The sequence below is a fragment of the Hyla sarda genome, chromosome 2 (assembly GCF_029499605.1).
Source record: "Hyla sarda isolate aHylSar1 chromosome 2, aHylSar1.hap1, whole genome shotgun sequence".
Lineage (NCBI taxonomy): Eukaryota > Metazoa > Chordata > Amphibia > Anura > Hylidae > Hyla > Hyla sarda.
The window spans coordinates 310,545,070-310,571,353 of NC_079190.1; the positions used below are offsets into that span (position 1 = coordinate 310,545,070).

Here is a 26,284-nt window from a genome sequence, read left to right on the forward strand (position 1 = left end):
GTGTGGTCAGGAAAAAAAGAACTATAAAACTTCCTGTGGAGCATACAGCAGCTGATAAGTACTGTAAGGGTTAAGATTTTTTAATAGAAGTACTTCACAAATCTGTTAAACTTTTTGGCACCAGTTGATTTAAAAACATTCTTTTAAAAAATTGTTTTCCATCGGAGTCCCCCTTTAACTATGTTCCATGATGAACTAGGGCTGCACGATTTTGGGAAAATGTGCGATTGCGATTATGGAGGTAAATATTGATATTTTAATATGCAATATAATAAACAAATGGTGAAATCCCTCCTATTTCGTGTCCAATTCCTTCATTTCATTTAGCCAACATGAAATGAGGGAATTGGAGTACTCAAGTGCAGTAAAATTTATCCCCAATCCAAAGGATAGGGGATAAGTTTTAGAATGTGGGGAGTCCGACCACTGGGACTCCCAGCGTTCTTCAGCACAGCACCCCGGACTATCCTGGGAAGAAGGCATGCCAACCCTGCAGGAAGTGGTGCCAGACATGACCCCTACATGTATTTGTATGAGATACCTGAAAGGGGCTTGTCAGTTGACGCTTTGTGCAAGGATCAGCATGCCCTCTTCCTGGAGACTGCTGGGGTGCTGGGCAGGAGAAAGCAGTGGTCGGACTCCCCGTGATCTAAAACTTATCCCCTATGCTTTGCTTGTAATATTTTGCTTGCAGACACCGATTAGTGCTGTGCCATCGTCTCAGCTGATCGGGACCCAGTAGGTTTTGCCGTGGATGTCCCGATCAGCTCCACTGGGCTACTGGCACCTGTTTTCAGCATTTTAGACATCATTCTAAAGGGTTAATGCCGGAGCTTCGGAGCTAGCTTCATAGACCCGCCGCAAGGCTGCGCCATAAACATACGGCAGCCAGTCGTGGAAGGGTTAAGTCCTGTACTCCCAGTGCTGAGCACTGCTGGGAGGAGAGACAGCAAGCCCCAGGCTAGAGGGTCTGGAGCGCGCCGCACGAGAGCTGGGCCTGTCACGGCTCAGCCCCCTTGTTTCATCTGCTTGCCTGTTTCCATGCAGCGCGGCCAGGCCCGTTAAGCATGCGTCTCACTGTCTCTCCTAATAATCACACATTCTTTGAAAGGGGGAAATTGCTATACAGCAATTCGCAAAAATTGAGATTCGATTGCGATATATTGTGCAGCCTTATGATGGACTATAAAACACATCAGCTTAGACTAGAGGAAAATAAGGTCTGCAACAAAAATGTGTCATTAGTCGCTCATTTGCTTCCTTTGGTAAGTAAAGGGATAAACATTGAAATATCATGACAATAGCCTAATTCATCATTGTGCAGGGTAATATGTTTAATGTAGAAGCACTTTCTTGTACCTTTGTAAAGAGTTGTATAGATACACAGTTAATTATTAGTGTAAACATTTTTTTTTTTACAGCGCAGCACATTATTCATGTAAGAAACTCAGCCTCCTTATACAGATGTGCTTTCCTCACTTGCTCAGTAAAGTGATTTTCAGCATGATTAAACAGTTCAGTATGTCCAATTTCATCCCGCAGAAACATTCCTCACCAGTAGAAAATGTCCAATTTTAAAGACAACAGTGCCCCCTCTTGAGAAACCCCACCTACTATCTTTTTTAGGATTATAATAACTAGAAGGCTAGAATCCCCATCATTAGGGAATAGGGTCAACTGTACTGCTTATAAAATGCATATCAATATTATCATATTCAACTTAAAATACTGATCATACACTACAGGATAAATACAGGATTAGATATAGCAGCTTCAAACTAGTGCTGACTAAAATGTTAGTGTAATGGTATATTAGGCACAAAACTTTTGCCAAATACACTGAAGTACCTTAAAGTCAGTAAGAACCTGTCTTCCAGAGTTAAACTCTGCTAGGGTGCCATCAAGTTAGCAGGTTGGAAGAGCTGAGATTATTTTTTATTATTTGAAATGGAAAATAGTATTATTTTCCAAAGATAAATGGTCATATAAAAAAGAAATAATATTGATGATGAATGTACCGTCTTTGATATTTCCTATGCCCTCCTACAGCTCCTCCCATAAAATATATGAAAAAAAACAACCAAAAATAAACATTTACTTATTAAAACTAATAAAAAAAAATTAGGATGACAGCATGATAACTGGTGACATAACCTTTTGGGATTTGTGAGAAATGGTGTTTGGCAATTATTAATATGCTCAACAAGTAACAACAGAATGCTAAAAACATACTCTAAGATGTAATGCTCTAGTATGCAAAACTGCTTTCATTTAACAAAATTAAAAACAAGTACCATGCATATGTTTAAAGGACTTAAGGCAATAAGCAATTCTTCATGGTATCAATCTCAAAATCAGTCTTGGCAACATGTTCTCCATAATTAAATGCCTATTCACTGATTATTAAAACATTTGCTTTATAGCCCATCTGACACACCACAAAATACCTGACACTAAAGCCCTGCCTTAACACATAATACAGACTATGCACGGGATTACATTTCAATTATAAAAATGTATTTGATTAGTAGCTAAAAGGTAAAGAATAGTTCATTAAGTTTATTAGGCTATCTTATTTAGGAAGAAACAAACACACACAATATATTTCTTACAATGCCTTCAATGGTCATGTCCTGAACAGTTACCCTTATTCTCAAAAAAGTGCTACAATGTGATCGGGAGTGGTTAAGCTGAAACCACCTGGTAAAAGAAATAAGTATAAACAGAGAGTATTCTCTGTGCTGCAGGGATTTGAACGCTACATGTTAAAGTAGTATTGGAGGAATAACGTGACATCACATATTTTCCTTATATGCCTAAGTTTTTCTTCAATAAAACAAATGATTATTGGGATCCCTTTTAATACAACTTGTTAGTTCTGAATTAAAATAACAGTACAGGATAACTCCATTTCCTCAGTCAGTCGGGGCTCCAATTTTTTAAATGCTTTTCCCAGGAGATATGGTACCAGAGGAAAACTGAAGAACTGCAGAGGTCCTTCGACTGCAGTATGCAGTAAGGAACTAGAAGAAATGGGGAAAAGAAAAATATAAAGATTGCACCTATTGTAACAATTCATTTTTTAAATATCCACCACAAATTTGCAATCACAGGAAGATCTAAACTGTTGGTTTCCTGTCCATTTCACTGACTTGATATGCCTTTCCCTTTGTTTCAGAATGGTGATAAGATGATTTTAGTGCTCTCATTGTTGTTATTGATCCTATAAGAGCTCCCTTAATAATGCACAGATATTGGTCATTCTCTTCATTTCAAGGGGCAGGACCTGAGCTATAGCAGTAGTATACACAGTCATAGCCGTAAATGTTGGCACCCCTGAAATGTTTTAAGAAAATTAAGTATTTCTCACAGAAAAGGATTGCAGTAACATGTTTTGCTATACATATGTTTATTCCCCTTGTGTGTATTGGAACTAAACAAAAAAAGGGAGGCAAAAAAGCAAATTGGACATAATGTCACACCAAACTCCAAAAATGGACTGGCCAAAATTATTGGCACCCTTAAAGCGTTTCATTTCATTTAATTTAAATGTCAACAGATAGTTTGTGCTGACACTGATGCTCCCTGAGCCAGCAGGACAGCTTGACTATCTTTGGAAATTGTTTGGGGCTGCTTATCCACCATCCGGACTATCCTGCGTTGACACCTTTCATCAATTTTTCTCTTCCGTCTACATCCAGGGAGAATAGTTACAGTGCCATTTGTTGCAAGCTTCTTGATAATGTTGTGCACTGTGGACAAAGGCAAATCTAGATCTCTGGAGATGGACTTGTAACCTTGAGATTGTTGATATTTTTACACAATTTTGGTTCTGAAGTCCTCAGACAGTTCTCTTCTCCTCTTTCTGTTGTCCATGCTGAGTGTGGCACACACAGACACACAATGCAAAGACTAAGTGAACATCCTCTCCTTTTTATCTGCTTTCAGGTGTGATATTTATGTTTAAACTCCTTTAAACTCCTTTAAACAAGTTACTTGTTTAACCCCTTAAGGACCGGAGGTTTTTCCGTTTTTGCATTTTCGTTTTTTGCTCCTTGCCTTTAAAAAATCATAACTCTTTCAAATTTACACCTAAAAATCCATATGATGGCTTATTTTTTGCGCCACCAATTCTACTTTGTAATGACGTCAGTCATTTTGCCCAAAAATCTATGGTGAAGCGGGAAAAAAAATCATTGTGCGACAAAATTGAAAAAAAAAACGCTGTTTTGTAAGTTTTGGGGGCTTCCGTTTCTACGTAGTACATTTTTCGGTAAAAATGACACCTGATATGTATTCTGTAGGTCCATACGATTAAAATGATACCCTACTTATATAGGTTTGATTTTGTCGGACTTCTGGAAAAAATCATAACTACATGCAGGAAAATTAATACGTTTAAAATTGTCATCTTCTGACCCCTATAACTTTTTTATTTTTCCGTGTATGGGGCGGTATGAGGGCTCATTTTTTGCGCCGTGATCTTAAGTTTTTAACGGTACCATTTTTGCATTGATAGGACTTAGTGATCACTTTTTATTCATTTTTAAATGATATAAAAAGTGACCAAAAATGCACTATTTTGGACTTTGGAATTTTTTTGCGCGCACGCCATTGACCGAGCGGTTTAATTAATGATATATTTTTATAATTCGGACATTTCCGCACGCGGTGATACCACATATGTTTATTTTTATTTTTATTTACACTGTGTTTTTTTTTTTATTGGAAAAGGGGGGTGATTCAAACTTTTAATAGGGGAGGAGTTAAATGATCTTTATTCACTTTTTTTTTTCACTTTTTTTTTGCAGTGTTATAGGTCCCATAGGGACCTATAACACTGCACACACTGATCTTCTATGTTGATCACTGGTTTCTCATAAGAAACCAGTGATCGACGATTCTGCCGCATGACTGCTCATGCCTGGATCTCAGGCACTGAGCAGTCATTCGGCGATCGGACAGCGAGGAGGCAGGAAGGGGCCCTCCCGCTGTCCTGTCAGCTGTTCGGGATGCCGCGATTAGCCGCGGCTATCCCGAACAGCCCGACTGAGCTAGCCGGGAACTTTCACTTTCACTTTTAGCCGCGCGGCTCAGCTTTGAGCGCGCGGCTAAAGGGTTAATATCGCGCGGCGCCGCGATCGGCGCTGCGCGCTATTAGAGGCGGGTCCCGGCTTCACTATGACGCCGGGCCCGCCATGATATGACGCGGGGTTACTGTGTAACCCCGCGTTATATTGGAAGAGCAGGACCAAGGACGTACCGGTACGTCCTTGGTCCTTAAGGGGTTAAAGGAGTTTAAAGGAGCATCAAATGCTTGAAACAATCTTATTTTTCCACAATTTTGAAAGGGTACCAATAATTTTGTCCAGCCCATTTTTGGAGTTTGGTGTCAAATTATGTCCAATTTGCTTTTATTTCCTCCCTTTTTTGGTTAAGTTACAATACACACAAAGGGAATAAACATGTATAGCAAAACAAGTGTTACTGCAATCCTTTTCAGTGAAAAATACTTAATTTTCTAGAAATATTTCAGGGGTGCCAACATTTACCGCCATGACTGTATATATACAAACACACACAGATAAGGGGGGGGGGGGGCTGTTGCATTTGGTTTGCAAGGTGCAGAGTGAGCAGAATGAACCTAAGTATTAAAGTGCTGCTGAGATGTTAAAGAGAGGGGACAGGGGGAGATCACACTGCAGCAGGTATCCTGGTATTTAGGGGCAACTGACCTGAGCTTTATGGGTGGTAATAGGTGAAAAGGAAACAATGATTTAAATTTCAGGAACATCATGGATAATTTTGCAGGTACCCAGTTAAGTCTCCCCCCCCCCCCCCCCCCTCTCTTGCACACAGAACTCAGATAATTCCTACCCTTTGTTCTGTCCTGTTCTTAGTTATTAGTGAAATTTCCAGTAACACCATTGCAGTAAAAAAAAAACATTGCAGAGAAGTGAGACACCTAATGGGGATGACTTTAGAGCAGTTTTTCTGGGGTAGGAATCAGTTTTTCGTAAATTATGTTATATACAAATACAGTACAGATCATATATGTAGGAAAGTTTTAAAACGACAGTGACATTTTTTTTTAGAAAAGGTTATGCGGCAAGCCAATGGCTTAGTGGTTAGCATTGTTGCCTTGGGGTTCTTTCAATAAGCCAAGTCCGCAGCTCTGTAAGCAACTTCCCTTTTATCTGCAGACAAATGTACCCTTTTATCAGCAGAAATGTGTTTGTATTGGTTTTAGAAATGCAAACTACAAGATGGTTCCATAAAATTTTCCTTAATATTGAGTGATTTTATCATTTTCCCCTACTTGATGTGAAAAATAGGTTCCGAGGTACGTCCCCCAGAAAATCCTCTTCTAAATTCAGTGTATTGCATTCTAGAGGCGGAGCCGCATCAGCTCAATTTACATATCCATTGTCTTTGACTGGGTTTGTTTCCCAGGACTGGCGCAAAGCAAATGTGATGCCAATATTTAAAAAGGGGTCAAAAAGTGAACCTGGGAATTATTGGCCTGTCAGTTTAACCTCCGTTGTATGTAAATTGTTTGAGGGTTTTCTGAGAGATGCTATTTTGGAGTATCTTGATAAAAATAAAATGTATGACCCTATATCAGCATGGATTTATGAGGGATCGGTCCGGTCAAACTAATCTGATCAGCTTTTATGAGGAGGTGAGCTCCAGACTGGACCAGGGGCAATCACTAGATGTCATGTAACTGTATTTTTTCAAGTATTTGATACAGTGCCACATAAAAGGTTGGTGTATAAAATGAGAAGGATTGGGCTGGGGGAGAATGTGTGTAAGTGGGTAAGTAACTGGCTCAGTGATAGGAAAAAGTGGGTGGTTATTAATAGTGCTTATTCTGATTTTGTGACTGTTACTAGTGGGGTACCACTGGGGTCAGTCTTGGGTCCTATTATATTTAATATATTCATTAATGACCTTGTAGAGGGTCTGAATAGTAAAGTAGCAATCTTTGCAGATGATACAAAACTCTGTAAAGTGGTTAACACAATAGGGGACTGTGCACTGTTACAAAGGGATCTGCATATGTTCGAGGTTTGGGCTGGGAAGTGGCAGATGAGGTTCAACACTGATAAATGTAAGGTAATGCACATGGGGAGAAAAAATCCAGGCTGGAATTATGTATTAAATGGGAGCACAATTGGGACGACTGACATGGAAAAGGACTTGTGAGTCTTAGTTTACAGTAAATTTAGTTGTAGTGACCAGTGTCGGGCAGCTGCTGCCAAGGCAAATAAAATCATGGGGTACATCAATAGGGGTATAGATTCCCCCGACAAGGAAATAATTCTACCGCTGTACAAATCACTAGTCAGACCACACATAGTATATACAGTACTGGGCACCAGTGTACAAGAAAGATATAGTGGAGCTGGAGAGGGTTCAAAGACGGGCAACCAGAGTAATATGGGGAAAAAAGAAGGCTTAGGGGAATCCTAATAACTATGTATAAATATATCAGGGGACAATACAGAGATCTCTCCCATGACATATTTATACCCAGGACTATCTAGAACAAGAGTGCATCCTCTACGTTTAGAGGAAAGAAGGTTTCTACACCAGCACAGGCGGGGGTTCTTTGCTGTAAGAACAGTGAGAATGTGGAACTCTCTCCCGGAGGAAGTGGTCAGAGTTCAAAAGGGACTTGGATGCATTTTTGGAGAGTAATAACATTACAGGTTATGGATTCTAGATTTATAGGGACAAAACATTGATCCAGTGATTTATTCTGACTACCATATTTGGAGTTGGGAAGGAATTTTTACCTCTAAGATGAGTTTTTTTTTGCCTTTCTCGGGATCAACTCAGTAGGGACTCATTAGGGATATAGGTTGAACTTGATGGATTTTTTCAACCTTATGAACTATGTTACTGTCTTAGTGACATGGAGTCACATAAGTGCTGCAAAGAGCAGAGTGCTCCAGTGACTCCACTATGAATATGTAAATTGAGCTGGCGAGGGCCCACCTCTAAAGTGCAATTAACTGAATTTAGACTGGGACATATCTTAGGACCTAATTGAATTATTTTAGCAAGTGCCCCCTCGTTGAAATCCTGTTCATCCACACTATAACCCAGTGAATTGGGTTTAGTGTGGGTAAACAGGCTGACTGTTTTCCATTAAAGGGGTACTCCCCTGGGAAAAAACTAAATTAAATCAACTGGTGCAAGAAAGTTAAACAGATTTGTAAATTACTTCTATTTAAAAATCTTAATCCTTCCAGTACTTATCAGCTTCTATATGCTCCAAAGGAAGTTCTTTTGTTTTTTAATTTCCTTTCTGTCTGACCACAGTGGTCTCTGCTGACACATCTTTCCATTTTAGGAACTGTCCAGAGCAGGATAGGTTTACGATGGGGATTTGCTCCTACTCTGGACAGTTCCTAAAATGGACAGAGGTTAGGGCTGGGCGGTATGACCAAATATGTGTATCACGGTATTTTTGTAACTTATGGCGGTTTCACGGTATATAATGGTATTTCCCTCCCCCCCCCCCCACAAATTAATTGTCACGCCAGCACTGTCCCCATCAGGGTAAATACTCACTTATCACCCGCAAGCACTGCCCTCCTTGTCATCCTGTTTTTTGCAGGCTGCTGGCCAGTGGTCTTAAACCTGTGGACCTCCAGATGTTGCAAACCCACAACTCCCATGCCGAGAGTTGTAGTTCAGGCAACATCTGGAGGTCCACAGGTTGAAGACCACTGCTCTATACTGTAAGCTATGCCCGGGCTGCAAAAGCGGTGCACTGTCCCCATTGGGGTAAATACTCACATATCACCCGCAAGCACTGCCCTCCTTGTCCTCCTGTTTGTTGCGGGCCGCTGGCGCTGACACTACTTTACACTATGCCCGGGCTGCAAAATGTTAACATAATAAACTAACGCATGTTCCGACGTCGGCCTTACGCTGGGGACGGGAATGTCGGAGAGCCGTCAGCCTATCACAAGGCCGCAGCGATGTTCCGCCTTTGGGTACATTCACACGGGTGGGTTTACAGCGGAAAATTATCAGCCGCAGCTCAAACTCCCAACTCAAACTCACCGTAAATCCGACCGTGTGAATGTACCCTAAAAACACTACACTACACCTGCACAAAATAAAAAGTAAAACGCTACATATACACATACCCTTACACAGTCCCTCCCGCCCTCAATAAAAAAATAAAAAGCGTCTTGTACGGCACTGTTTCCAAAACAGAGCCCCCAGCTGTTGAAAAACAACAACTCCCAGTATTGCCGGACAGCCACTGACTGTCCAGGCATGCTAGGAGTTTTACAACAGCTGGAGACACAGTGAGCATTTACGCCCCACAGGTGTCTAACAGATTTTTGGAACAGTGGTCCGTGAAAATGAAATATTTTATTTTTCAATTGCACAGCCCACTGTTCCAAAGGTCTGTCAAACACCAGTGGGGTGTAAATTCTCACTGCACCCCTTACTAAATTCTGTGAGGGTTGTAGTTTCCAAAATGGGGTCACATGTGGGGGGTCCACTGTTCTGGCACCACGGGGGGCTTTGTAAACGCACATGGCCCTCGACTTCAATTCCAACAAAATTCTCTCACCAGACGCTCAATGGCGCTCCTTCTCTTCTGAGCATTGTAGTTTGCCCGCAGAGCAATTTACATCCACATATGGGGTATTTCCAGAAATGGGGTTACACATTTTAGGAGGCTTTTTCTCCAATTACCCCTTATGAAAATGAAAAATTTGGGGTAATATCAGCATTTTAGTGAAAAAAATCAAATTTTCCATTGTACCCCTTGTTACGTTCCTTAAGTGTAGTGTCCAAAATAGTATGCCATGTGTTTTTTTTTTTTTTTGCTGTTCTGGCACCATAGGGGCTTCCTAAATGCGACCCAAAAACCATTTCAGCAAAATTTGCTTTCCAAAAGCAAAATGTGACTTCTCTTCTGAGCATTGTAGTGCACCAGCAGTGCACTTGACGTCCACACATGGGGTATTTCCATACTCAGAATAGATGGGGTTACAAATTTTGGGTGGCATTTTCCCCTATAACCCCATGCAAAAATTTAAAATTTGGGGGAAAACCAGCATTTTAGTGAAAAATAAATTTAATTTACACATCTGACTTTAATGAAAAGTCGTCAAACACCTGTGGGGTGTTAAGGCTCACTGGACCTCTTGTTACGTTCCTTGAGGGGTATAGTTTCCAAAATGGCATACTATTTTGCTGTTTCTTTTGCTGTTCTGGCACCATAGGGGCTTCATAAATGTGACATGCCCCCCAAAAACCATTTCAGAAAAACTTCAAACCCTCCAAAATCCCATTGTACCTCCTTCCTTTCTGAGCCTTGTAGTGCACCCACAGAGCACTTGACATCCACCTAGTATTTCCTTACTCGAGAGAAATTGGGTTAAAATTTTGGGGGGCTTTTTCTCCTTTTACCCCTTGTAAAATTTTAAAAACTGGGTCTACAAGAACATGCTAGTGTAAAAAATTAAGATTTTGCATTTTCTCCTTCACCATGCTGCTATTCCTATGAAACACCAAAATGGGTTAACACACTTTTCGAAAGTCATTTTGAATACTTGGGGGGGGGGGGGGATGCAGATTTTATAATGGGGTCATTTATGGGGTATTTCTAATATGAAGACCCCTCAAATCCAATTCAAAACTGAACTGGTTCCTGAAAAATTACGATTTTGAAAAATTGGAAAATTGCTGATGAACTTTGAAGCCCTTTGATGTCTTCCAAAAGCAAAAACATGTCAACTTTATGATGCAAATATAAAGTAGACATATTGTATGTGTGAATCAATATATAATTTATTTGGAATATCCATTTTCCTTACAAGCAGAGAGTTTCAAAGTTAGAAAAATACAACATTTTCAAAATTTTCATGAAATTTGGGGATTTTTCACCAAGAAAGGATGCAAGTAACGACGAAAATTTACCACTGTGTTAAAGTAGAATATGTCACGAAAAAACAAAAAAGCATCCCAGAGTTATTAATGCATAAAGTGATAGTGGTCAGAATTGCAAAAAAAGGCTCAGTCCTTAAGGGGTTAATGTGCTGTGTATAACTCTGCACAGGCTGTATATATATATATATATATATATATATATATATATATATATATATGTGTATATATATATATATATATATATATAAAGCAAAATCATCGGTAGTTGCAGAGCAGAGGAGAGAATGATGGTTACGCTGGACAGAGGAGAAAGGACAATTTTACTACAGAACCATAGACTGAAGATAAGAGAGACAGGGGACGGGGAGCAGGGGTGTAATGGTGTTAGAGCAGGGAGAGGGAAGACAGTTTAGCAAAGGTTATAGGAAATTTTGATAATGGGATAAGAAGCTTAAATCCACATTAAGTCCTCTGTTCTTGGAGTCATAAAAAACTATAATTTTGGCTTCCAATGTCTTTCTTTCCTGGGTGTTCTTGTCGTTTCCTTTCAGGGTCTTGATTTTGAGGTCCTGTAGGGAGTGACCTGTTTGGGTGAAATGGTGTCCAACTGGGGTGCAATAGTCCTTTTCTCTATGGTTGTTTATGGACGATCTGTGGAGGTTCATCCTTTTATTGAGTGGCTGACTGGTCTCACCAATGTAACATCCCAGATCACACTTGGTGCATTGTATCATGTAGACTACATTCTCTGTGGTGCAGGAGTATTGTCCCTTCATGTTGTATGTCTTGTTGTTGTGGGAGGCCTCAGAATTTGTGCAGATGTGTTGACAGACTTTACAGCGCGGTTTTGTGCAGGGTTTGGTCCCATTGTCTGTATCTGATGTTTCTGTGGGTAGTTTCCTATTGACCAGCTTTTGTTTTAAGTTGGGTGGTTGTCTGAAGGCCAAGATGGGTGGTTCAGGAAAGATTTGCTTTAACACCTCATCTTCTGCTAGTATTGGCTGAGGGTCCTTTATGATTTTGCGTATTTCCTCAAGGGTGGGATTGTATGTGGTTACCAGTGGTATGCGTGATGAGGTTTGTTTCTCTCTGTATTGCAGCAGGTGTTCACATGGTGTTTGAAGAGCAGAGTGGATTGTCTTCTGGATGGTACTTGGTTTGTAACCTTTTTGTTTAAATTTCTCAGCTAGCGTTTGTAGATGTGTGTCTCTGTCATCAGGGTTGGAGCAGATGCGGTGGTACCTGATGGCTTGGCTGTACATGATGCCTTTCTTGGTGTGGGACGGATGGAAACTTGAATTGTGTAGATAGCTGGATCTGGATCTGGGTCTTTGGGTTTTCTGTATACAGATGTCTGTATTGTGTCTTTATTTATAGTTACCGTGGTGTCCAGAAAGTTTACACTTTCTGTAGAGAAGTCCATTTTGAGTTTGATGGATGGATTAAATGTGTTGAAGGCATCATGAAATTGTTTGAGTTTATCCTCTCCTTCAGTCCAAACAATGAAAATATCATCAATGTATCTGTAGTATCTGTAGGGTTTGTGAATTTGGGTATTCAGGAATCGCTCTTCAAGGTCAGCCATGAACAGATTGGCATATTGTGGTGCCATCCTGGTCCCCATAGCAGTTCCCATCATCTGCTGGTATATTTCACTGTTGAAGCTGAAGTAGTTGTCCATCATCCAGTATCACTGGACTAATACGGCTACTCCTAACTACTCTACTATGTGATATATATATGTATATATTAATTAGTGTGCTGTTTATAACGCAGGTTTCCTCAAGCTGCAAGGGGGAAGACGAACTGTACGGGCTGGTTTCTGTTTTTTTCATGGGGTGTTTATTAGCCCCATAAAGAGGACATAGAAATGAATGGGGTTTGTACAGGACATGAACATCACTGTATGAACCCTGTGCATTTCTATGTCAGCGTTAATACAGCGACGTAGAAATGCACAGGGTTCATACTGGGAAGCAGAAATGCACGGGGTTCATACAGGGAAGCAGAAATGCACTGGGTTCATACAGGGAAGCAGAAAGGCACAGGGTTCATACAGGGAAGCAGAAAGGCACAGGGTTCATACAGGGAAGCAGAGATGCACAGGGTTCATATAGCGAAGCAGAGATGCACAGGGTTCATACAGGGAAGCAGAGATGCACGGGGTTCATACAGGGAAGCAGAAATGCACTGGGTTCATACAGGGAAGCAGAAAGGCACGGGATTCATACAGGGAAGCAGAAATGCACGGGGTTCATACAGGGAAGCAGAGATGCACGGGGTCCATACAGGGGATGTAGAAATCCACGGGGTCCGTATAGGGAAGCAGAGATGCATGGGGTTCATACAGGGAAGCAGAGATGCATGGGGTTCATACAGGGACCAAGGACATACCTATACGCCCTCAGCGCTTCTGTTCACCACTGGTAACCGGGCGGTGAATGGAACTGGATGCCTGCTGAAGTTGTTCAGGAGGCATTTGCGACAACTGGAGGCATACTGGTGGGTAAGCACTCAGTTAGGTTGTCCAAACTGACTGCTTACCCACCAGTGTGCCTCCAGCAGTTGAAAAACTACAATTCCCAGCATGAACTGATAGCCGAAGGGCATGCTGGGAGTTGGAGAGATGCAACAGCTGGAGGCACGCATATACAACTCTCAGCATGCCCTGAAAGCCATTTGCTGTTCTTGCATGCTGGGAGTTGTAGTTATGCAAGATCTTAATGGACACAATTTAGAGACCACTGTACAGTGATCTCCAAACTGTGGCCCTTCACATGTTACTAGGTAACTACTCACCTCCTGGCTCCCGTCAACAGCACGATCGCCGCCTGCCACTGATTGAGGAGGACCTTCACCGCTGCTCACATCACAGTTCCCCCACTCTGCCCGGACTACCATGGGTAGGCAGAGCGGGGGAACTGAACTTTAACCCTCACGCCACCTCCATGATCTGCTATTGGTCGGTCGCTTCTGACCGACCAATAGCAGAGATAGGTGGGGTGGTACCCCGCCACCTCACTTCTATCACTTCAGGGTGATTGAAGCTGTCTTGGACAGCCCTGAACACCCTTATTTACCGGGTCACTGGAGACACATATGACCTGGAATCGCTGTAAATCTCCTGTCTGAATTGACCAAGAGGGGGCTCAGGAGCCCTCCAGGCATTGGCACGAATGCCTTCTGAAGATTTCAGCAGGCATCCCATTCCGTTCACTGCCCTACTGCCAGTGGTGAACAGAAAGCTGAGGACGTACAGGTACGCCCTTGGTCCTAGACAGGTTAATAATTTAATCAAACTCCACTTGCAGAATTCTGCAAGTGAAGTTTTAATGCGGTGGCCGCCGCCAAAGTCCGTTTTCTCCTCCTTCTTGATTTCTCCAGGATGAAGATGTACAGGCTACTGTGTTATTTCTCCTGTATGTTTGTGCTCCTGTACGTCCCTCCTGACATGATTCTGTCTCGAAGCTGCTATGCAATGAACGCTGACATGAAGACCACTGTACAAACCCTGTGCATCTCTGCTTCCCTGTATGGACCCAGTGCATTTCTACATCCCTGTATGGACGCAGTGCATTTCTGCTTCCCTGTATGAACCCCATGCATTTCTGCTTCCCAGTATGATCCCCATGCAATTCTACGTCGCTGTATGAATGCTGACATAGAAATGCACAGGGTTCATACAGTGATGTTCATGTCCTGTACAAACTCCATTCATTTCTATGTCCTCTTTACGGGGCTAATAAACACCCCATGAAAAAGCAGAAACCAGCCCGTGCAGTTCATCCTCCCCCTTGCAGCTTGAGGAAACCTGCATTATACACAGCATATATATATATATATATATATATATATATATATATATATATGTATATGTATATATATGTATATATACACACACACACATATATATATATATATGTACTGCCTTTGCAGAGTTATACACAGCACACTAATATATTTATATATACAGCCTATGCAGAGTTATACACAACACACTAATATAACTCAGCCCTGGTTGGGATACACTGGCATACACACACACAAAAAGGACTACAACTCCCAGCATGTTTCATTCAGGAGTCTTTAGTCTGTAGTATAACACCAGCATGCTGCCTCTGTAGTCTCCTGGGGGTTGTAGTTCACCAACACCTATATTGTATTATTTCAGTACTCTCCTGTGAGTTGTAGTTCACAAACACCTCCATTGTCTTAGTCTCCTGGGAGTTGTAGTTCACCAACACCTCTATTGTATCTCAGTAGTCTCCTGGGAGTTGTAGTTCATACACCAGTGTAGTTCATCCCAACCAGGGTGCCTACAGATGCAAAACTACTACTACCAGCATTCCCTGGTTGGGAAACACTGGCATACACACAAAACATGGACTACAACTCCCAGCATGTGTCATCCAGGAGTCCCCCCCCCCCTCACACATAGAAATCATCCCCAGTATGATATTTATTCCCCTGCAGTCTATAATCCCCAGCCCATGTAATATGTCTCCTTCACACACAGAAATCATCCCCAGCCCATGCAGTGCAGTATGTCCTCCTTCACACATAGAAGTCATTAGGGAGTTGAGGAGCTGTTCACGTACGTCCTCTCTCCCCTTCCCCTGCTCCGTGTTGTCCCCATGCAAACTTGCAACTACCCCGTGGTAAATTAGGTCCTCTGAAGACAGAGCAGGGGAGGGGAGGGGAGAGAGCTGTGTACGTCCTCTCTCTCCCCCTGCTGGGTCTTCTTGTCTAATGCAGAGCTGCGTCCTCCATCCTCCAAGAGGGGGAGATAAGGGGGCATGGCTTAATTATCTCATGCAGACGTGCGACCTCGGGCTCTGCCCTCGCTGACTTTTGCATGGGTTTGAAAAATCCACCTCACAGGGGCATTATATGTGAGGGGCGCATGATGGGGCATTATGTGTGAGGGGCGCATGATGGAGCATTATATGCGAGGGGCGCATGATGGAGCATTATATGCGAGGGGCGCATGATGGGGGCATTACATGTGGTGCGGCCCAGGCTCACACAGCCTCCCTGCTTGAGCCTACAACGAGCCTTCCTGGAGGGATGCACGTGATTTGTGACGTCATCGCATCCACAGTTCAGGACGCTGACGTCCTGCGCGGTGCATGTGATGACGTCCCCTAGCGCGCGCATCCCAGCAAAGAAGGCTTGTTATAGGCTGCAGCCGGGAGAAGTACTGTAGCTGTGAAACTCAACTTAACTTGGCTAGTTACTTGCCTAAAAAGGGAGGACCTGCTTATCACCAGGGGCTAACCTATCTTCTTAGGGGGCATAATTGTTTAAATAGGAGCCCTACCTGTCGGGGGTAATATCTATCTGGGGCCTGTACACCTACTTCATTAGGTAGACAGGCCCCCAGATAGATATTTCCCTCATCAGTGATGGGGATCATATCTATCTGGGGTCTCTATACCTACTTGGGAGCCCTACCTGATGGGGGTCATATCTATCTGGGGACCTGTGTACCTACTGGGGAGCCCTACCAGATGGGGGTCATATCTATATGGGGGCCTGTGTACCTACTGGGGAACCCCCTTCCTAATGGGGGGTCATATCTATCTGGGGGCATGATGGGGGCATTATATGTGAGGGACGCATGATAGGGGCATTATATGTGAGGGGCGCATGGTGGGGGCATTATATGTGAGGGGCGCATGAAGGGGGCACTATATGTGAGGGGTGCATGATGGGGGGCATATGTGAGGGGTGCATGACATGTGAAGGGTGCATAATATGTGAGGGGCGCATGATGGGGGCATTATATGTGAGGGGCACATGATGGGGGCATTATATGTGGTGCAGCCCAGCCTCGCCCCCAGATAATTTGAGTTTGAGACCCCTGGTCTAGGGCATCAAAGCTGAAAGGGGCAGCACTTCCTTGGGTGAAAAATATCTTAACATTTATTTAATATAGCTTTTGCCATGCTATGGCCTGGAGCAAAAAAAAAAATATATATAAAATTTTCACTTTGTATAAATCCACATTGGTCAGAACACATGTGAATATTACCTGCAGATTTGCAGATGCAGCTCATTATGTTGTGGATTTGTAATTGGTTTCACAAAGTTCTGTATATAGGGCTGAGATCCAGTGAGATCTGCAATAACATTCTCACATTACGCATGCAGTTTTTGCTGTGTATTTATGAGAGGAAAAATAAATATTCTGACGCTTATGCAATCACTTTAACACCATGTTCAGAATCACTGAGTTTTTTTTTTGTTTTTATTGTTAACTTGAACTCTGAATTTGCCTTACCTATTTGGGCTAATTCAGTAATTCACTAATTCAGTAATTTTTCCGCCACGAGGTCCCGTCACTGTATAACGTCCGTAATGAATTACGGGCATATACGGGTACAAACGGGCAGTTACAAAATCCCATAGGCTGCAATGCGATTTAGTCTCGGCCGTCAGGGGTTTTGTAACGGCAGGTTTTTGCCGAAAAATCGTGACGGAGCATGCGACGGAACTTCAATAAAGGAAAAATCACTAGTGTGAAAAGAGCCTTAGAACAAAATAACATTAATGCGTAGGTAGAAATATAGAATCACATCTCCTTCCCTTCATCTCCTTGGTTGATTTTTTTTTTCAACTTTACTAACCTACTTTTGTTTGGTTTCAACACACAAATAAAGCTCTCTGGGATACAACTTCTGTTTCAACTGGTTAAAGGTAAAGTGTCACCATTTTGTTCTAATTATAATATAAATGGTGATGAAAAGTTAAGATAGTATATATGTGTTTTATGTAACTTTTATATTTTATTAATAATGTTTTTGATGGGAGCTGCCATTACGTAGAGCAAGGTCATGAAGTCACTTCACAACACCAAGACTCTTGCACTACGGGGTGTTGAGACACTATAGGGGTGTTGAGACGCAGAGCGTCTCCTTCACAATCATTACTTTGTGAAAAGCTGTATTCTGCGCAGAATACAGCTTATATCACAAATACAGAGGAGATGGCCGCCATCATACTGAAGTCCGGAAGCTGCTGCAGTGGTTTAACCCCTTAAAGGGGTACTCCGCACATAGACATCTTATCCCCTATCCAAAGGATAGGGGATAAGATGTCAGATCGCTGGGGTCCCGCTGCTGGGGACCCCCGGGATCTCGGCTCCCCACTATCATTACTGCACAGAGCAGACTCGCTCCGTGCGTAATGACCAGCGATGCAGGGGCCAGAGCATCGTTACGTCACAGCTCTGCCCCCTCGTGACGTAACGGCCCGCCCCCTCAATAAAAGTCTATGGGAGGGGGAGTGGTGGCCATCACGCCCCCTCCCATAGCCTTGTATTGAGGGGGCGGGCAGTTATGTAAAAGGGGGCGGAGCCGAATTAACAATGCTCCGTCCCCTGTATTGCCCGTCATTACACACAGAGCGAGTCTGCTCTGTGCAGTAATGATAGCGGGGAGCCACAGCAGAGATCCTGGGGTCCCCAGCAGCGGGACCCCGGCGATCTGACATCTTATCCCCTATCCTTTGGATAGGGGATAAGATGTCTAGGGGCAGAGTACCCCTTTAAGGACTAAGCCCTTTTTCACCTTAAGGACTGAGCCCTTTTTTTGCAATTTTGAGCATTGTCACTTTATGCATTAATAACTCTGGGATGCTTTTACCGATTATTCTGATTCCGAGATTGTTCTTTTGTGACATGTTTCACCTTAACACAGTGGTAAATTTTCGTTGTTACTTGCATCTTTTCTTGGTGAAAAGTCCCAAAATTTCATGAAAATTTTGAAAATGTTGCATTTTTCGAACTTTCAAACTCTCTGCTTGTAAGGAAAATGAATATTCCAAATAAATTATATATTGATTCACATATACAATATGTCTACTTTAATTCTGCATCATAAAGTTTACATGTTTTTACTTTTGGAAGACATCAGAGGGCTTCAAAGTTCAGAAGCAATTTTCCACTTATTCACAAAATGTTCTAAATCTGAATGCTTCAGGGACCAGTTCAGTTTAGAAGTGGATTCGAGGGGTCTTCATATTAGAAATACCCCATAAATGACCCCATTATAAAAACTGCACCCCCCCCAAAGTATTCAAAATGACATTCAGAAAGTGTGTTAACCCTTTAGGTGTTTCTTTCATAAGAATAGCAGCAAGGTGAAGGAGAAATATAAAAAATCTTCATTATTGAGGGGGCGCATGCGCGCGGCTCACGTGAGAGGACGGTGTTGAAGTGAGCTCCGTGCTGACTGTGGCCTTCTAGCCTCTCTAAGCGCCGGAAAACGGCTCCTAAGACCCGGAGACCCTGTTAAAGCCTTGGGGAATAGTCCCTTGTCACAGCAGAAGAAAAAGCATCATTTGACCCAGCGTTTATCGCAGTCTATCCCGGACTTGTTCCGGAGTAGCTTGCGCTCTAAGATGGCGGCGTCCCGCTCGAGCTCGCCTGTGGAGCACTCAGAGGAGGAGACCCCAGACCGTGGGGACCTTACGCCTGCATCCATGTTTAAGAATATACAGCGTATGTTCCGCACCGAACTTACCAAGGCCGTGACTGACATCTCCTCTCAACTGCACGAACTGGGGCAGAGAGTCGCGGATACAGAGACGACCTGGCGGAGGCGGTGGAAGCCGACAAGAAGGAGCTGGAGGACCACTCATCGCAGCTTCAGGCCCTTGAGCTGAAACTCGAGGACCTGGAAAACAGGTCGCGCCGCGCCAATCTGCGCATAAGATGACTGCCGGAGGAGGTGACAGACCTGTCTAAGACCATCACTTCTCTGTTCTTCGAGCTGGTCCCGCATCTGGAACCGGAGATACAGCGGTTCGATAGGATCCACAGGGCGCTCGCACGTCCCAAAAATCCGGATCTCCCCCGAGACGTAATCTTGAAACTACATTACCCGGAGGTGAGAGACATGATTTTACAGGCCGCCAGGAATGTCACTGCCCTGCCGGGAGTTCCTGCTGCGGTGCATATCTATTCTGATTTGGCCCCCTCCACCTTAGCAAGACGCCGGGATTTTAGGCCTATCACCTTGGCACTCCAGAAAGAGGGGATCCATTATAGGTGGGGATTCCCATTCTCGCTGTCTTTCCAGATAAAGGGGCACTGTCCGCACATACTCAGAGGCTCAAGAGGTGCTCACCCGGGCACGTATACCCCTGGTTGATCAACCCCCTCTCACACAGCGCCCGAGCTGGGCCTCCCGTGCTTGGACCCCAGTTGGCAAAGATGGCCGTGCATCTAAACAGCAGAGAGGCATTCGGCCGCCTATATGACTTAGGTGACTAGATGGACATTTGCCTTCATGTTTGCTATTCTGGAATTATACCTTTCTGTTTGGGGATTGCATTTCATGTATATTTGTCATGGACTGTCGTGAAGGGACACTACCTCCTACTTGCATAGGACTGTGTTTTAATCGGGACAGTCTCCGACTTCGCTTTTGCCGTGGCTAGGCCGCATGTCGGACCAGTGTGCCTCATCCCTCCATAGAGGGTTTGGAAAACTTGCTAGGCAGTCGCTGGTGGCTGCCTGGCGGTCCTAGGATCTGGACTTATGTTTGTTTTGTTTTTGTATGTACGTCTGTCTGTTTTTTGTTTTTCTCCTAGGTACATACCTACGTGATATACCGGTCGTGGGGTATGAGCAGGGTAATATGTGGTCAGACTCCATTTTAGCTGTTGGTTTCACTGGTCTACCACTATTATGTTTAACAAACGTAACTATCTTGCACCCTGTCCATGGCTAAGGTTATATCTCATAATGTCCGGGGATTTAATTCCCCGCTTAAACGTAAGAAAGCCTTTCTATATTATGTTAAATTGCAACCTGACCTGATTTATTTACAGGAAACACACTTCACTCAGTCGTCCAGTCCTTCATTTTTTCATAAGTCATACCGTAGATTTTACCTCTCCTCGTTCACATCTAGGTGTAGGGGCGTCATGATCTTGATACGCGACTCCTTTCCACTTATAGTGGATCAGGTACGGACAGACCATGAGGGGAGATTTTTGCTAATACTGGGAACGTTGTATGACAAGAAGTTATGCATATTTAATGTATATGCACCCACCGATGCCCCTATGCAATTTTTCTTGGATGCCTGTAGAACGCTTGAACACGTAGCTTGCGACCAACTAATATGGGCTGGTGATTTTAATATGGTTTATGATGGGAGGTTAGACAGATCCAACGTGGTCCCTCTCCGCAGACCGGCCAGCCAGCAACGTTTATTACGCCAATCCTTTGTTAATCTTAGCCTAACTGATGCCTGGCGTGAACATAATGGGACTACTAGGGGGTAATCATATTATTCTCCGGCTCAACGCCATTATACCAGAATAGACTGGATATTATTGAACGTGATGCTACTGCCGAGCTTGTTATATGCTAAACATGTACCATCTGCCTGGTCAGATCACGATATGGTGTATGTTATGATTGACTTTCTATCACCATTTCGCTGTCCATTCAGATGGCGTCTGAACGAAGCTTTACTTACCATGTCCCGAGTAAGAGATCAGCTAGAGTCTGATCTCAACCTTTACTTTAGCCAGAATTCTACCCCGGATGCACTACCAGCTTGGATATGGATGGCTCATAAGCCTTACATCCGAGGTCGTATTATTTCTATAGCTACTGGTATTAAAAAGGATCATACGCATCTGAGGGCAGCTTTGGAGGCTAAACTAAACAGGCTGACTTATGCTCATCAAGAAAACCCCTCTCAGTCCTTTCACTTTTCACTAAAGGAGACCAGGACGAGACTGGACGCACTAATGTCAGTTTCTGTTGAGAAGGCAGTTAGATGGACTAAGGCCACTTACTACAAATACGCTAATAAGCCTGATCGCCTGTTGGCCATGATGTTGAAGAAAACGACATCATTTAATTGAGTTCACTGCCTGCAGTTGCGTCCTGGTCTCAAAACCTCTCACCCTGACAAGATCTACGCTGCCTTTCATCAGTTCTACTCTAGTCTGTATGCTGCTCCTTCAAGCTCATCTCTTGATTCTTCTTCTCTGGCCTCCTTCCTGTCTTCTGTGAACTTACCTTCTTTGACACCTGAAGCCAGGGAGACTCTAAATTTGCCATTCACACTTGAAGAGGTGCAGGATGCAATAGCGCGCTTAAAATCAGGGAAGTCGCCAGGGCCGGACGGCCTTACTGCGGCATATTACAAGAAGTTTGAAGCAATCCTTGCTCCGCACTTACTAACCTTCTTTAATGCTCTGCGTTCCGAGACGTCCCTAACTCCCGAGTTCTTAGATGCTATGATTACAGTTATACCTAAACCCAACCGTGACCACCTTAATGTCTCCAATTACCGTCCAATATCGTTGTTTAACGTGGACACAAAAATACTCATCTCTATACTGGTCCAGCGTCTTAACCCGTACAGGACCTAGGGCGTATGAATACGCCTTCTGTACCTGGGTCTTAAGGACCCAGGGAGTACCTGTACGCCCATGGGAATTTCGGTCCCTGCCGCGTGCCGGGCGGGGACCGGGCCGGGGTGACTGGTGATATCGATCAGCAGGCACCCCGTGCCATGTTGGCGATCGGCGCAAATCGCAAGTGAATTCACACTTGCGATTTGTGCTGATTCCGGGTCATACGGGTCTATGGTGACCCGGAATATAAGGGGGATCGCGGTTGTGTAAGACACCCACGATCCCCCTCTAGCGATAGGAGTGAGGTGGTAGAGGTGCCACCCCTCCTATCTCTGCTATTGGTGGTCTAGCCGCGACCACCAATAGCAGATCAGGGGCAGGGGGGGGGTTTACTTTCGTTTCCCCGTTCTGCCCACCCACAACAGGCGGGGCAGGACGGGGAAATGACGGAGACCGAACGCCGAAGATCCACTTACCCGTCGGTGGAAGCTGCAGGAAGGGATCGGCGGCGGTGATCGGCGCGGGCGGCATGTCGTGCAGCAGAAGAGGACGGCTCCCTGGATCCGACGGAAGCCGGTAAGTTGCCTAGCAACATCTAGAGGGCTACAGTCTGAGACTGTAGCCCTCCAGATGTTGCAAAACTACAACTCCCAGCATGCCCAGACAGCTGCTGGGCATGGTGGGAGATGCAGTTTTGCAACAGCTGGAGGTCTACAGTTTAGAGACCACTGCACAGTGATCTCTATACTGTAGCACTCTAGATCTTGCAAAACTACAACTCCTAGCATGCCCACATAGCTGTTTGCTGTCTGTGCATGCTGGAATTTGTAGTTTTGCAACATCTGGAGGCCCACAGTTTGGAGATCACAGTGCAGTGGTCTCTATCTGTAGCCCTCCAAATGTTGCAAAACTGCAAATCCCAGCATGCCGAAACAGCTGTCTCGGCATGCCGGGAGCTGTAGTTGCGATCCCTCCAGCTGTTGCATAACTAGATCTCCCAGCATGCCCTTCGGCGATCAGTACATGCTGGGAGTTGTAGTTTTGCAACAGCTATGGGCACACTGGTTGGAAAATACTGAGTTAGGTAACAGAACCTAACTGAAGGTTTCCCAACCAGTGTGCCTCCAGCTGTTGCAAAACTACAACTCCCAGCATGCACGGTCTGTCAGTACATGCTGGGAGTTGTACTTTTGAAACAGCTGGAGGTTTGCCCCCCCCATGTGAACGTACAGGGTACATTCACACGGGCGGGTTTACAGTAAGTTTCCTGCTTCAAGTATGAGCTGCGGCAAATTTTTTGCCGCAGCGCAAATTTCTAGCGGGAAGCTCACTGTAAACCTGCGCCCGTGTGAATGTACCCTAAAAACACTACACTACACTAACACATAATAAAAGGGTAAAACACTACATAAACACCCCCTTACACTGTCCCCCCCAATAAAAATGAAAAATGTATTGTACGGCAGTGTTTCCAAAACGGAGCCTCCAGCTGTTGCAAAACAACAACTCCCAGCATTTCCGGACAGCCACTGACTGTCCAGGCATGCTGGGAGTTTAGCAACAGCTGAAGAGACCCTGTTTGGGAATCACTGGCGTAGAATACCCCTATGTCCACCCCTATGCAACCCCTAATTTAGTCCTCAAATGCGTATGGCGCTCTCTCACTTCGGGGCACTTTTACCCCTTATGAAAAGGAAAAGTTGGGGGCTACACCAGCCTGTCAGTGTTAAAAAATTTAAAATTTTACACTAACATGCTGGTGTTGTCCTTTACTTTTTATTTTCACAAGTGTTAAAAGGAAAAAAAGCCCCCCAAAATTTGTAACGCAATTTCTCCTGAGTACAGAAATACCCCATATGTGGGCGTAAAATGCTCTGCAGGCGCATAACAAGGCTCAGGAATGAGAGCGCACTATGTACATTTGAGGCCTAAATTGGTGATTTGCACAGGGGTGGCTGATTTTACAGCGGTTCTGACATAAACGCAAAAAAAGAAATACCAACATGTGACCCCATTTTGGAAACTACACCCCTCACGGAAAGTAACAAGGGGTATAGTGAGCCTTTACACCCCACAGGTGTTTGACGAATTTTCATTAAAGTTGGATGGAAAAATGAAAAAAATAAAATTCACAAAAATGCTGGTGTTACCAAAAATTTTTCATTTTCAAAAAGAAACATAGGAAAAAAGCCCCCCAAAATTTGTAACCCCATTTTTTCTGAGTAAGAAAATACCCCATATGTGGATGTAAAGTGCTCGGCGGGCGAACTACAATGCTCAGAAGAGAAGGAGCACCATTGGGATTTTGAAGATAAAATTTGTCCGGAATTGAAGGCTACGTGTGTTTACAAAGCCCCCATAGAGCCATAACAATGGACCCCCCACCCCACATATGACCCAATTTTGGAAACTACACCCCTCACGTAATGGAATAAGGGGTACAGTGAGCATTTACGCCCCACAGGTGTCTAACAGATTTTTGGAACAGTGGTCCGTGAAAATGAAAAATGTAATTTTTCATTTGCACAGCCCACTGTTCCAAAGATCTGTCAAACGCCAGTGGGGTGTAAATACTCACTGCACCCCTTATTAAATTCTGTGGGTGGTGTAGTTTCCAAAATGGGGTCACGTGGGGGGGTCCACTGTTCTGGCACCACGGGGGGGCTTTGTAAATGCGAATAGCCAAATTCTGTCTTCAAAAGCTCAATGGTGCTCCTTCTCTTCTGAGCATTGTAGTGCGCCAGCAGATCACTTGATGTCCACACATTGAGTATTTCCATACTCAGAAGAAATGGGGTTACAAATTTTTGGGGTCATTTTCTCCTATTACCCCTTGTAAAAATATAAAATGTGGGGGAAAACCAGCAATTTAGTGAAAAAATTTTTTTTTTTCATTTACACATCCGACTTTAGCAAAAAGTCGTCAAACACCTGTGAGGTTTTAAGGCTCACTGTACCCCTTGATGTGTTCCTTGAGGGGTGTAGTTTCTAAAATAGTATGCCATGTGGGTTTTTTTTTTGCTGTTCTGGCACCATAGGCGCTTCCTAAATGCAACATGCCCCACAAAAACCATTTCAGAAAAACTCACTCTCCAAAATCCCATTGTCGCTTCTTCCCTTCTGAGCCCTCTACTGCACCCGCCGTACACTTGACATACACATATGAGGTATTTCCTTACTCGAGAGAAATTGGGCTACACATTTTAGGAAGATTTCTCTCCTTTTACCCCTTGTAAAAATAAAAAAAAAAACGGGGTCTACAAGAACATGCCAGTGTAAAAAATGAAGATTTTGAATTTTCTCCTTCAATTTGCTGCTATTCCTGTGAAACACCTAAAGGGTTAACCAACCTTTTGAATGTCATTTTGAATGCTTTGGGGTGCAGTTTTTATAATTGGGTCATTTGTTGTGCATTTCTAATATGAAAGCCCTTCAAATCCACTTCAAAACGGAACTGGTCCCTGAATAATTTTTATTTTGAAAATTTTGTGAAAAATTGGAAAATTGCTGCTGAACTTTGAAGCCCTCTGGTGTCTTCCAAAAGTAAAAACATGTCAACGTTATGATGCAATCATAAAGTAGACATGTTGTATATGTGAATCAATATATAATTTATTTGGAATATTAATTTAAATTTTTTTCATAAAATTTTGGAATTTTTCACCAAGAAACGATGCAAGTATCGACAAAATTTTACCACTAACGTAAAGTAGAATATGTCACGAAAAAACAATCTCGGAATCAGAATGAAAGGTAAAAGCATTCCAGAGTTATTAATGCTTAAAGTGACAGTGGTCAGATGAGCAAAAAATGGCCGGGTCCTACAGTGAAAATTGGCTGGGTCCTTAAAGGGTTAATCCCCACTTATCTGGCCTGGTCCACCAGGACCAGGTTGGATTTATACCGGGTCGCCAGGCCCCAGATAATATCAGGAAAGTTGTAGACCAAATTCATTGGGCAGGGGTGAACT

The 26,284-nt window shown here is 43.6% G+C and overlaps 1 protein-coding gene across 2 annotated transcripts in view; it reads right to left on the minus strand.

The window, feature by feature from the left end:
* Positions 1-1,316: 1,316 nt before the first annotated feature.
* ANKS1A (ankyrin repeat and sterile alpha motif domain containing 1A) overlaps positions 1,317-26,284 on the minus strand; it is an 836,994-nt gene continuing 812,026 nt past the window's right edge. For both annotated transcript variants that reach the window (XM_056557673.1, XM_056557674.1), the window contains one exon: positions 1,317-3,023. In XM_056557673.1, coding sequence (XP_056413648.1) covers positions 2,940-3,023 — 84 coding nt within the window. In that variant the 3' untranslated portion in view covers positions 1,317-2,939. The remainder of the gene's footprint in view (positions 3,024-26,284) is intronic.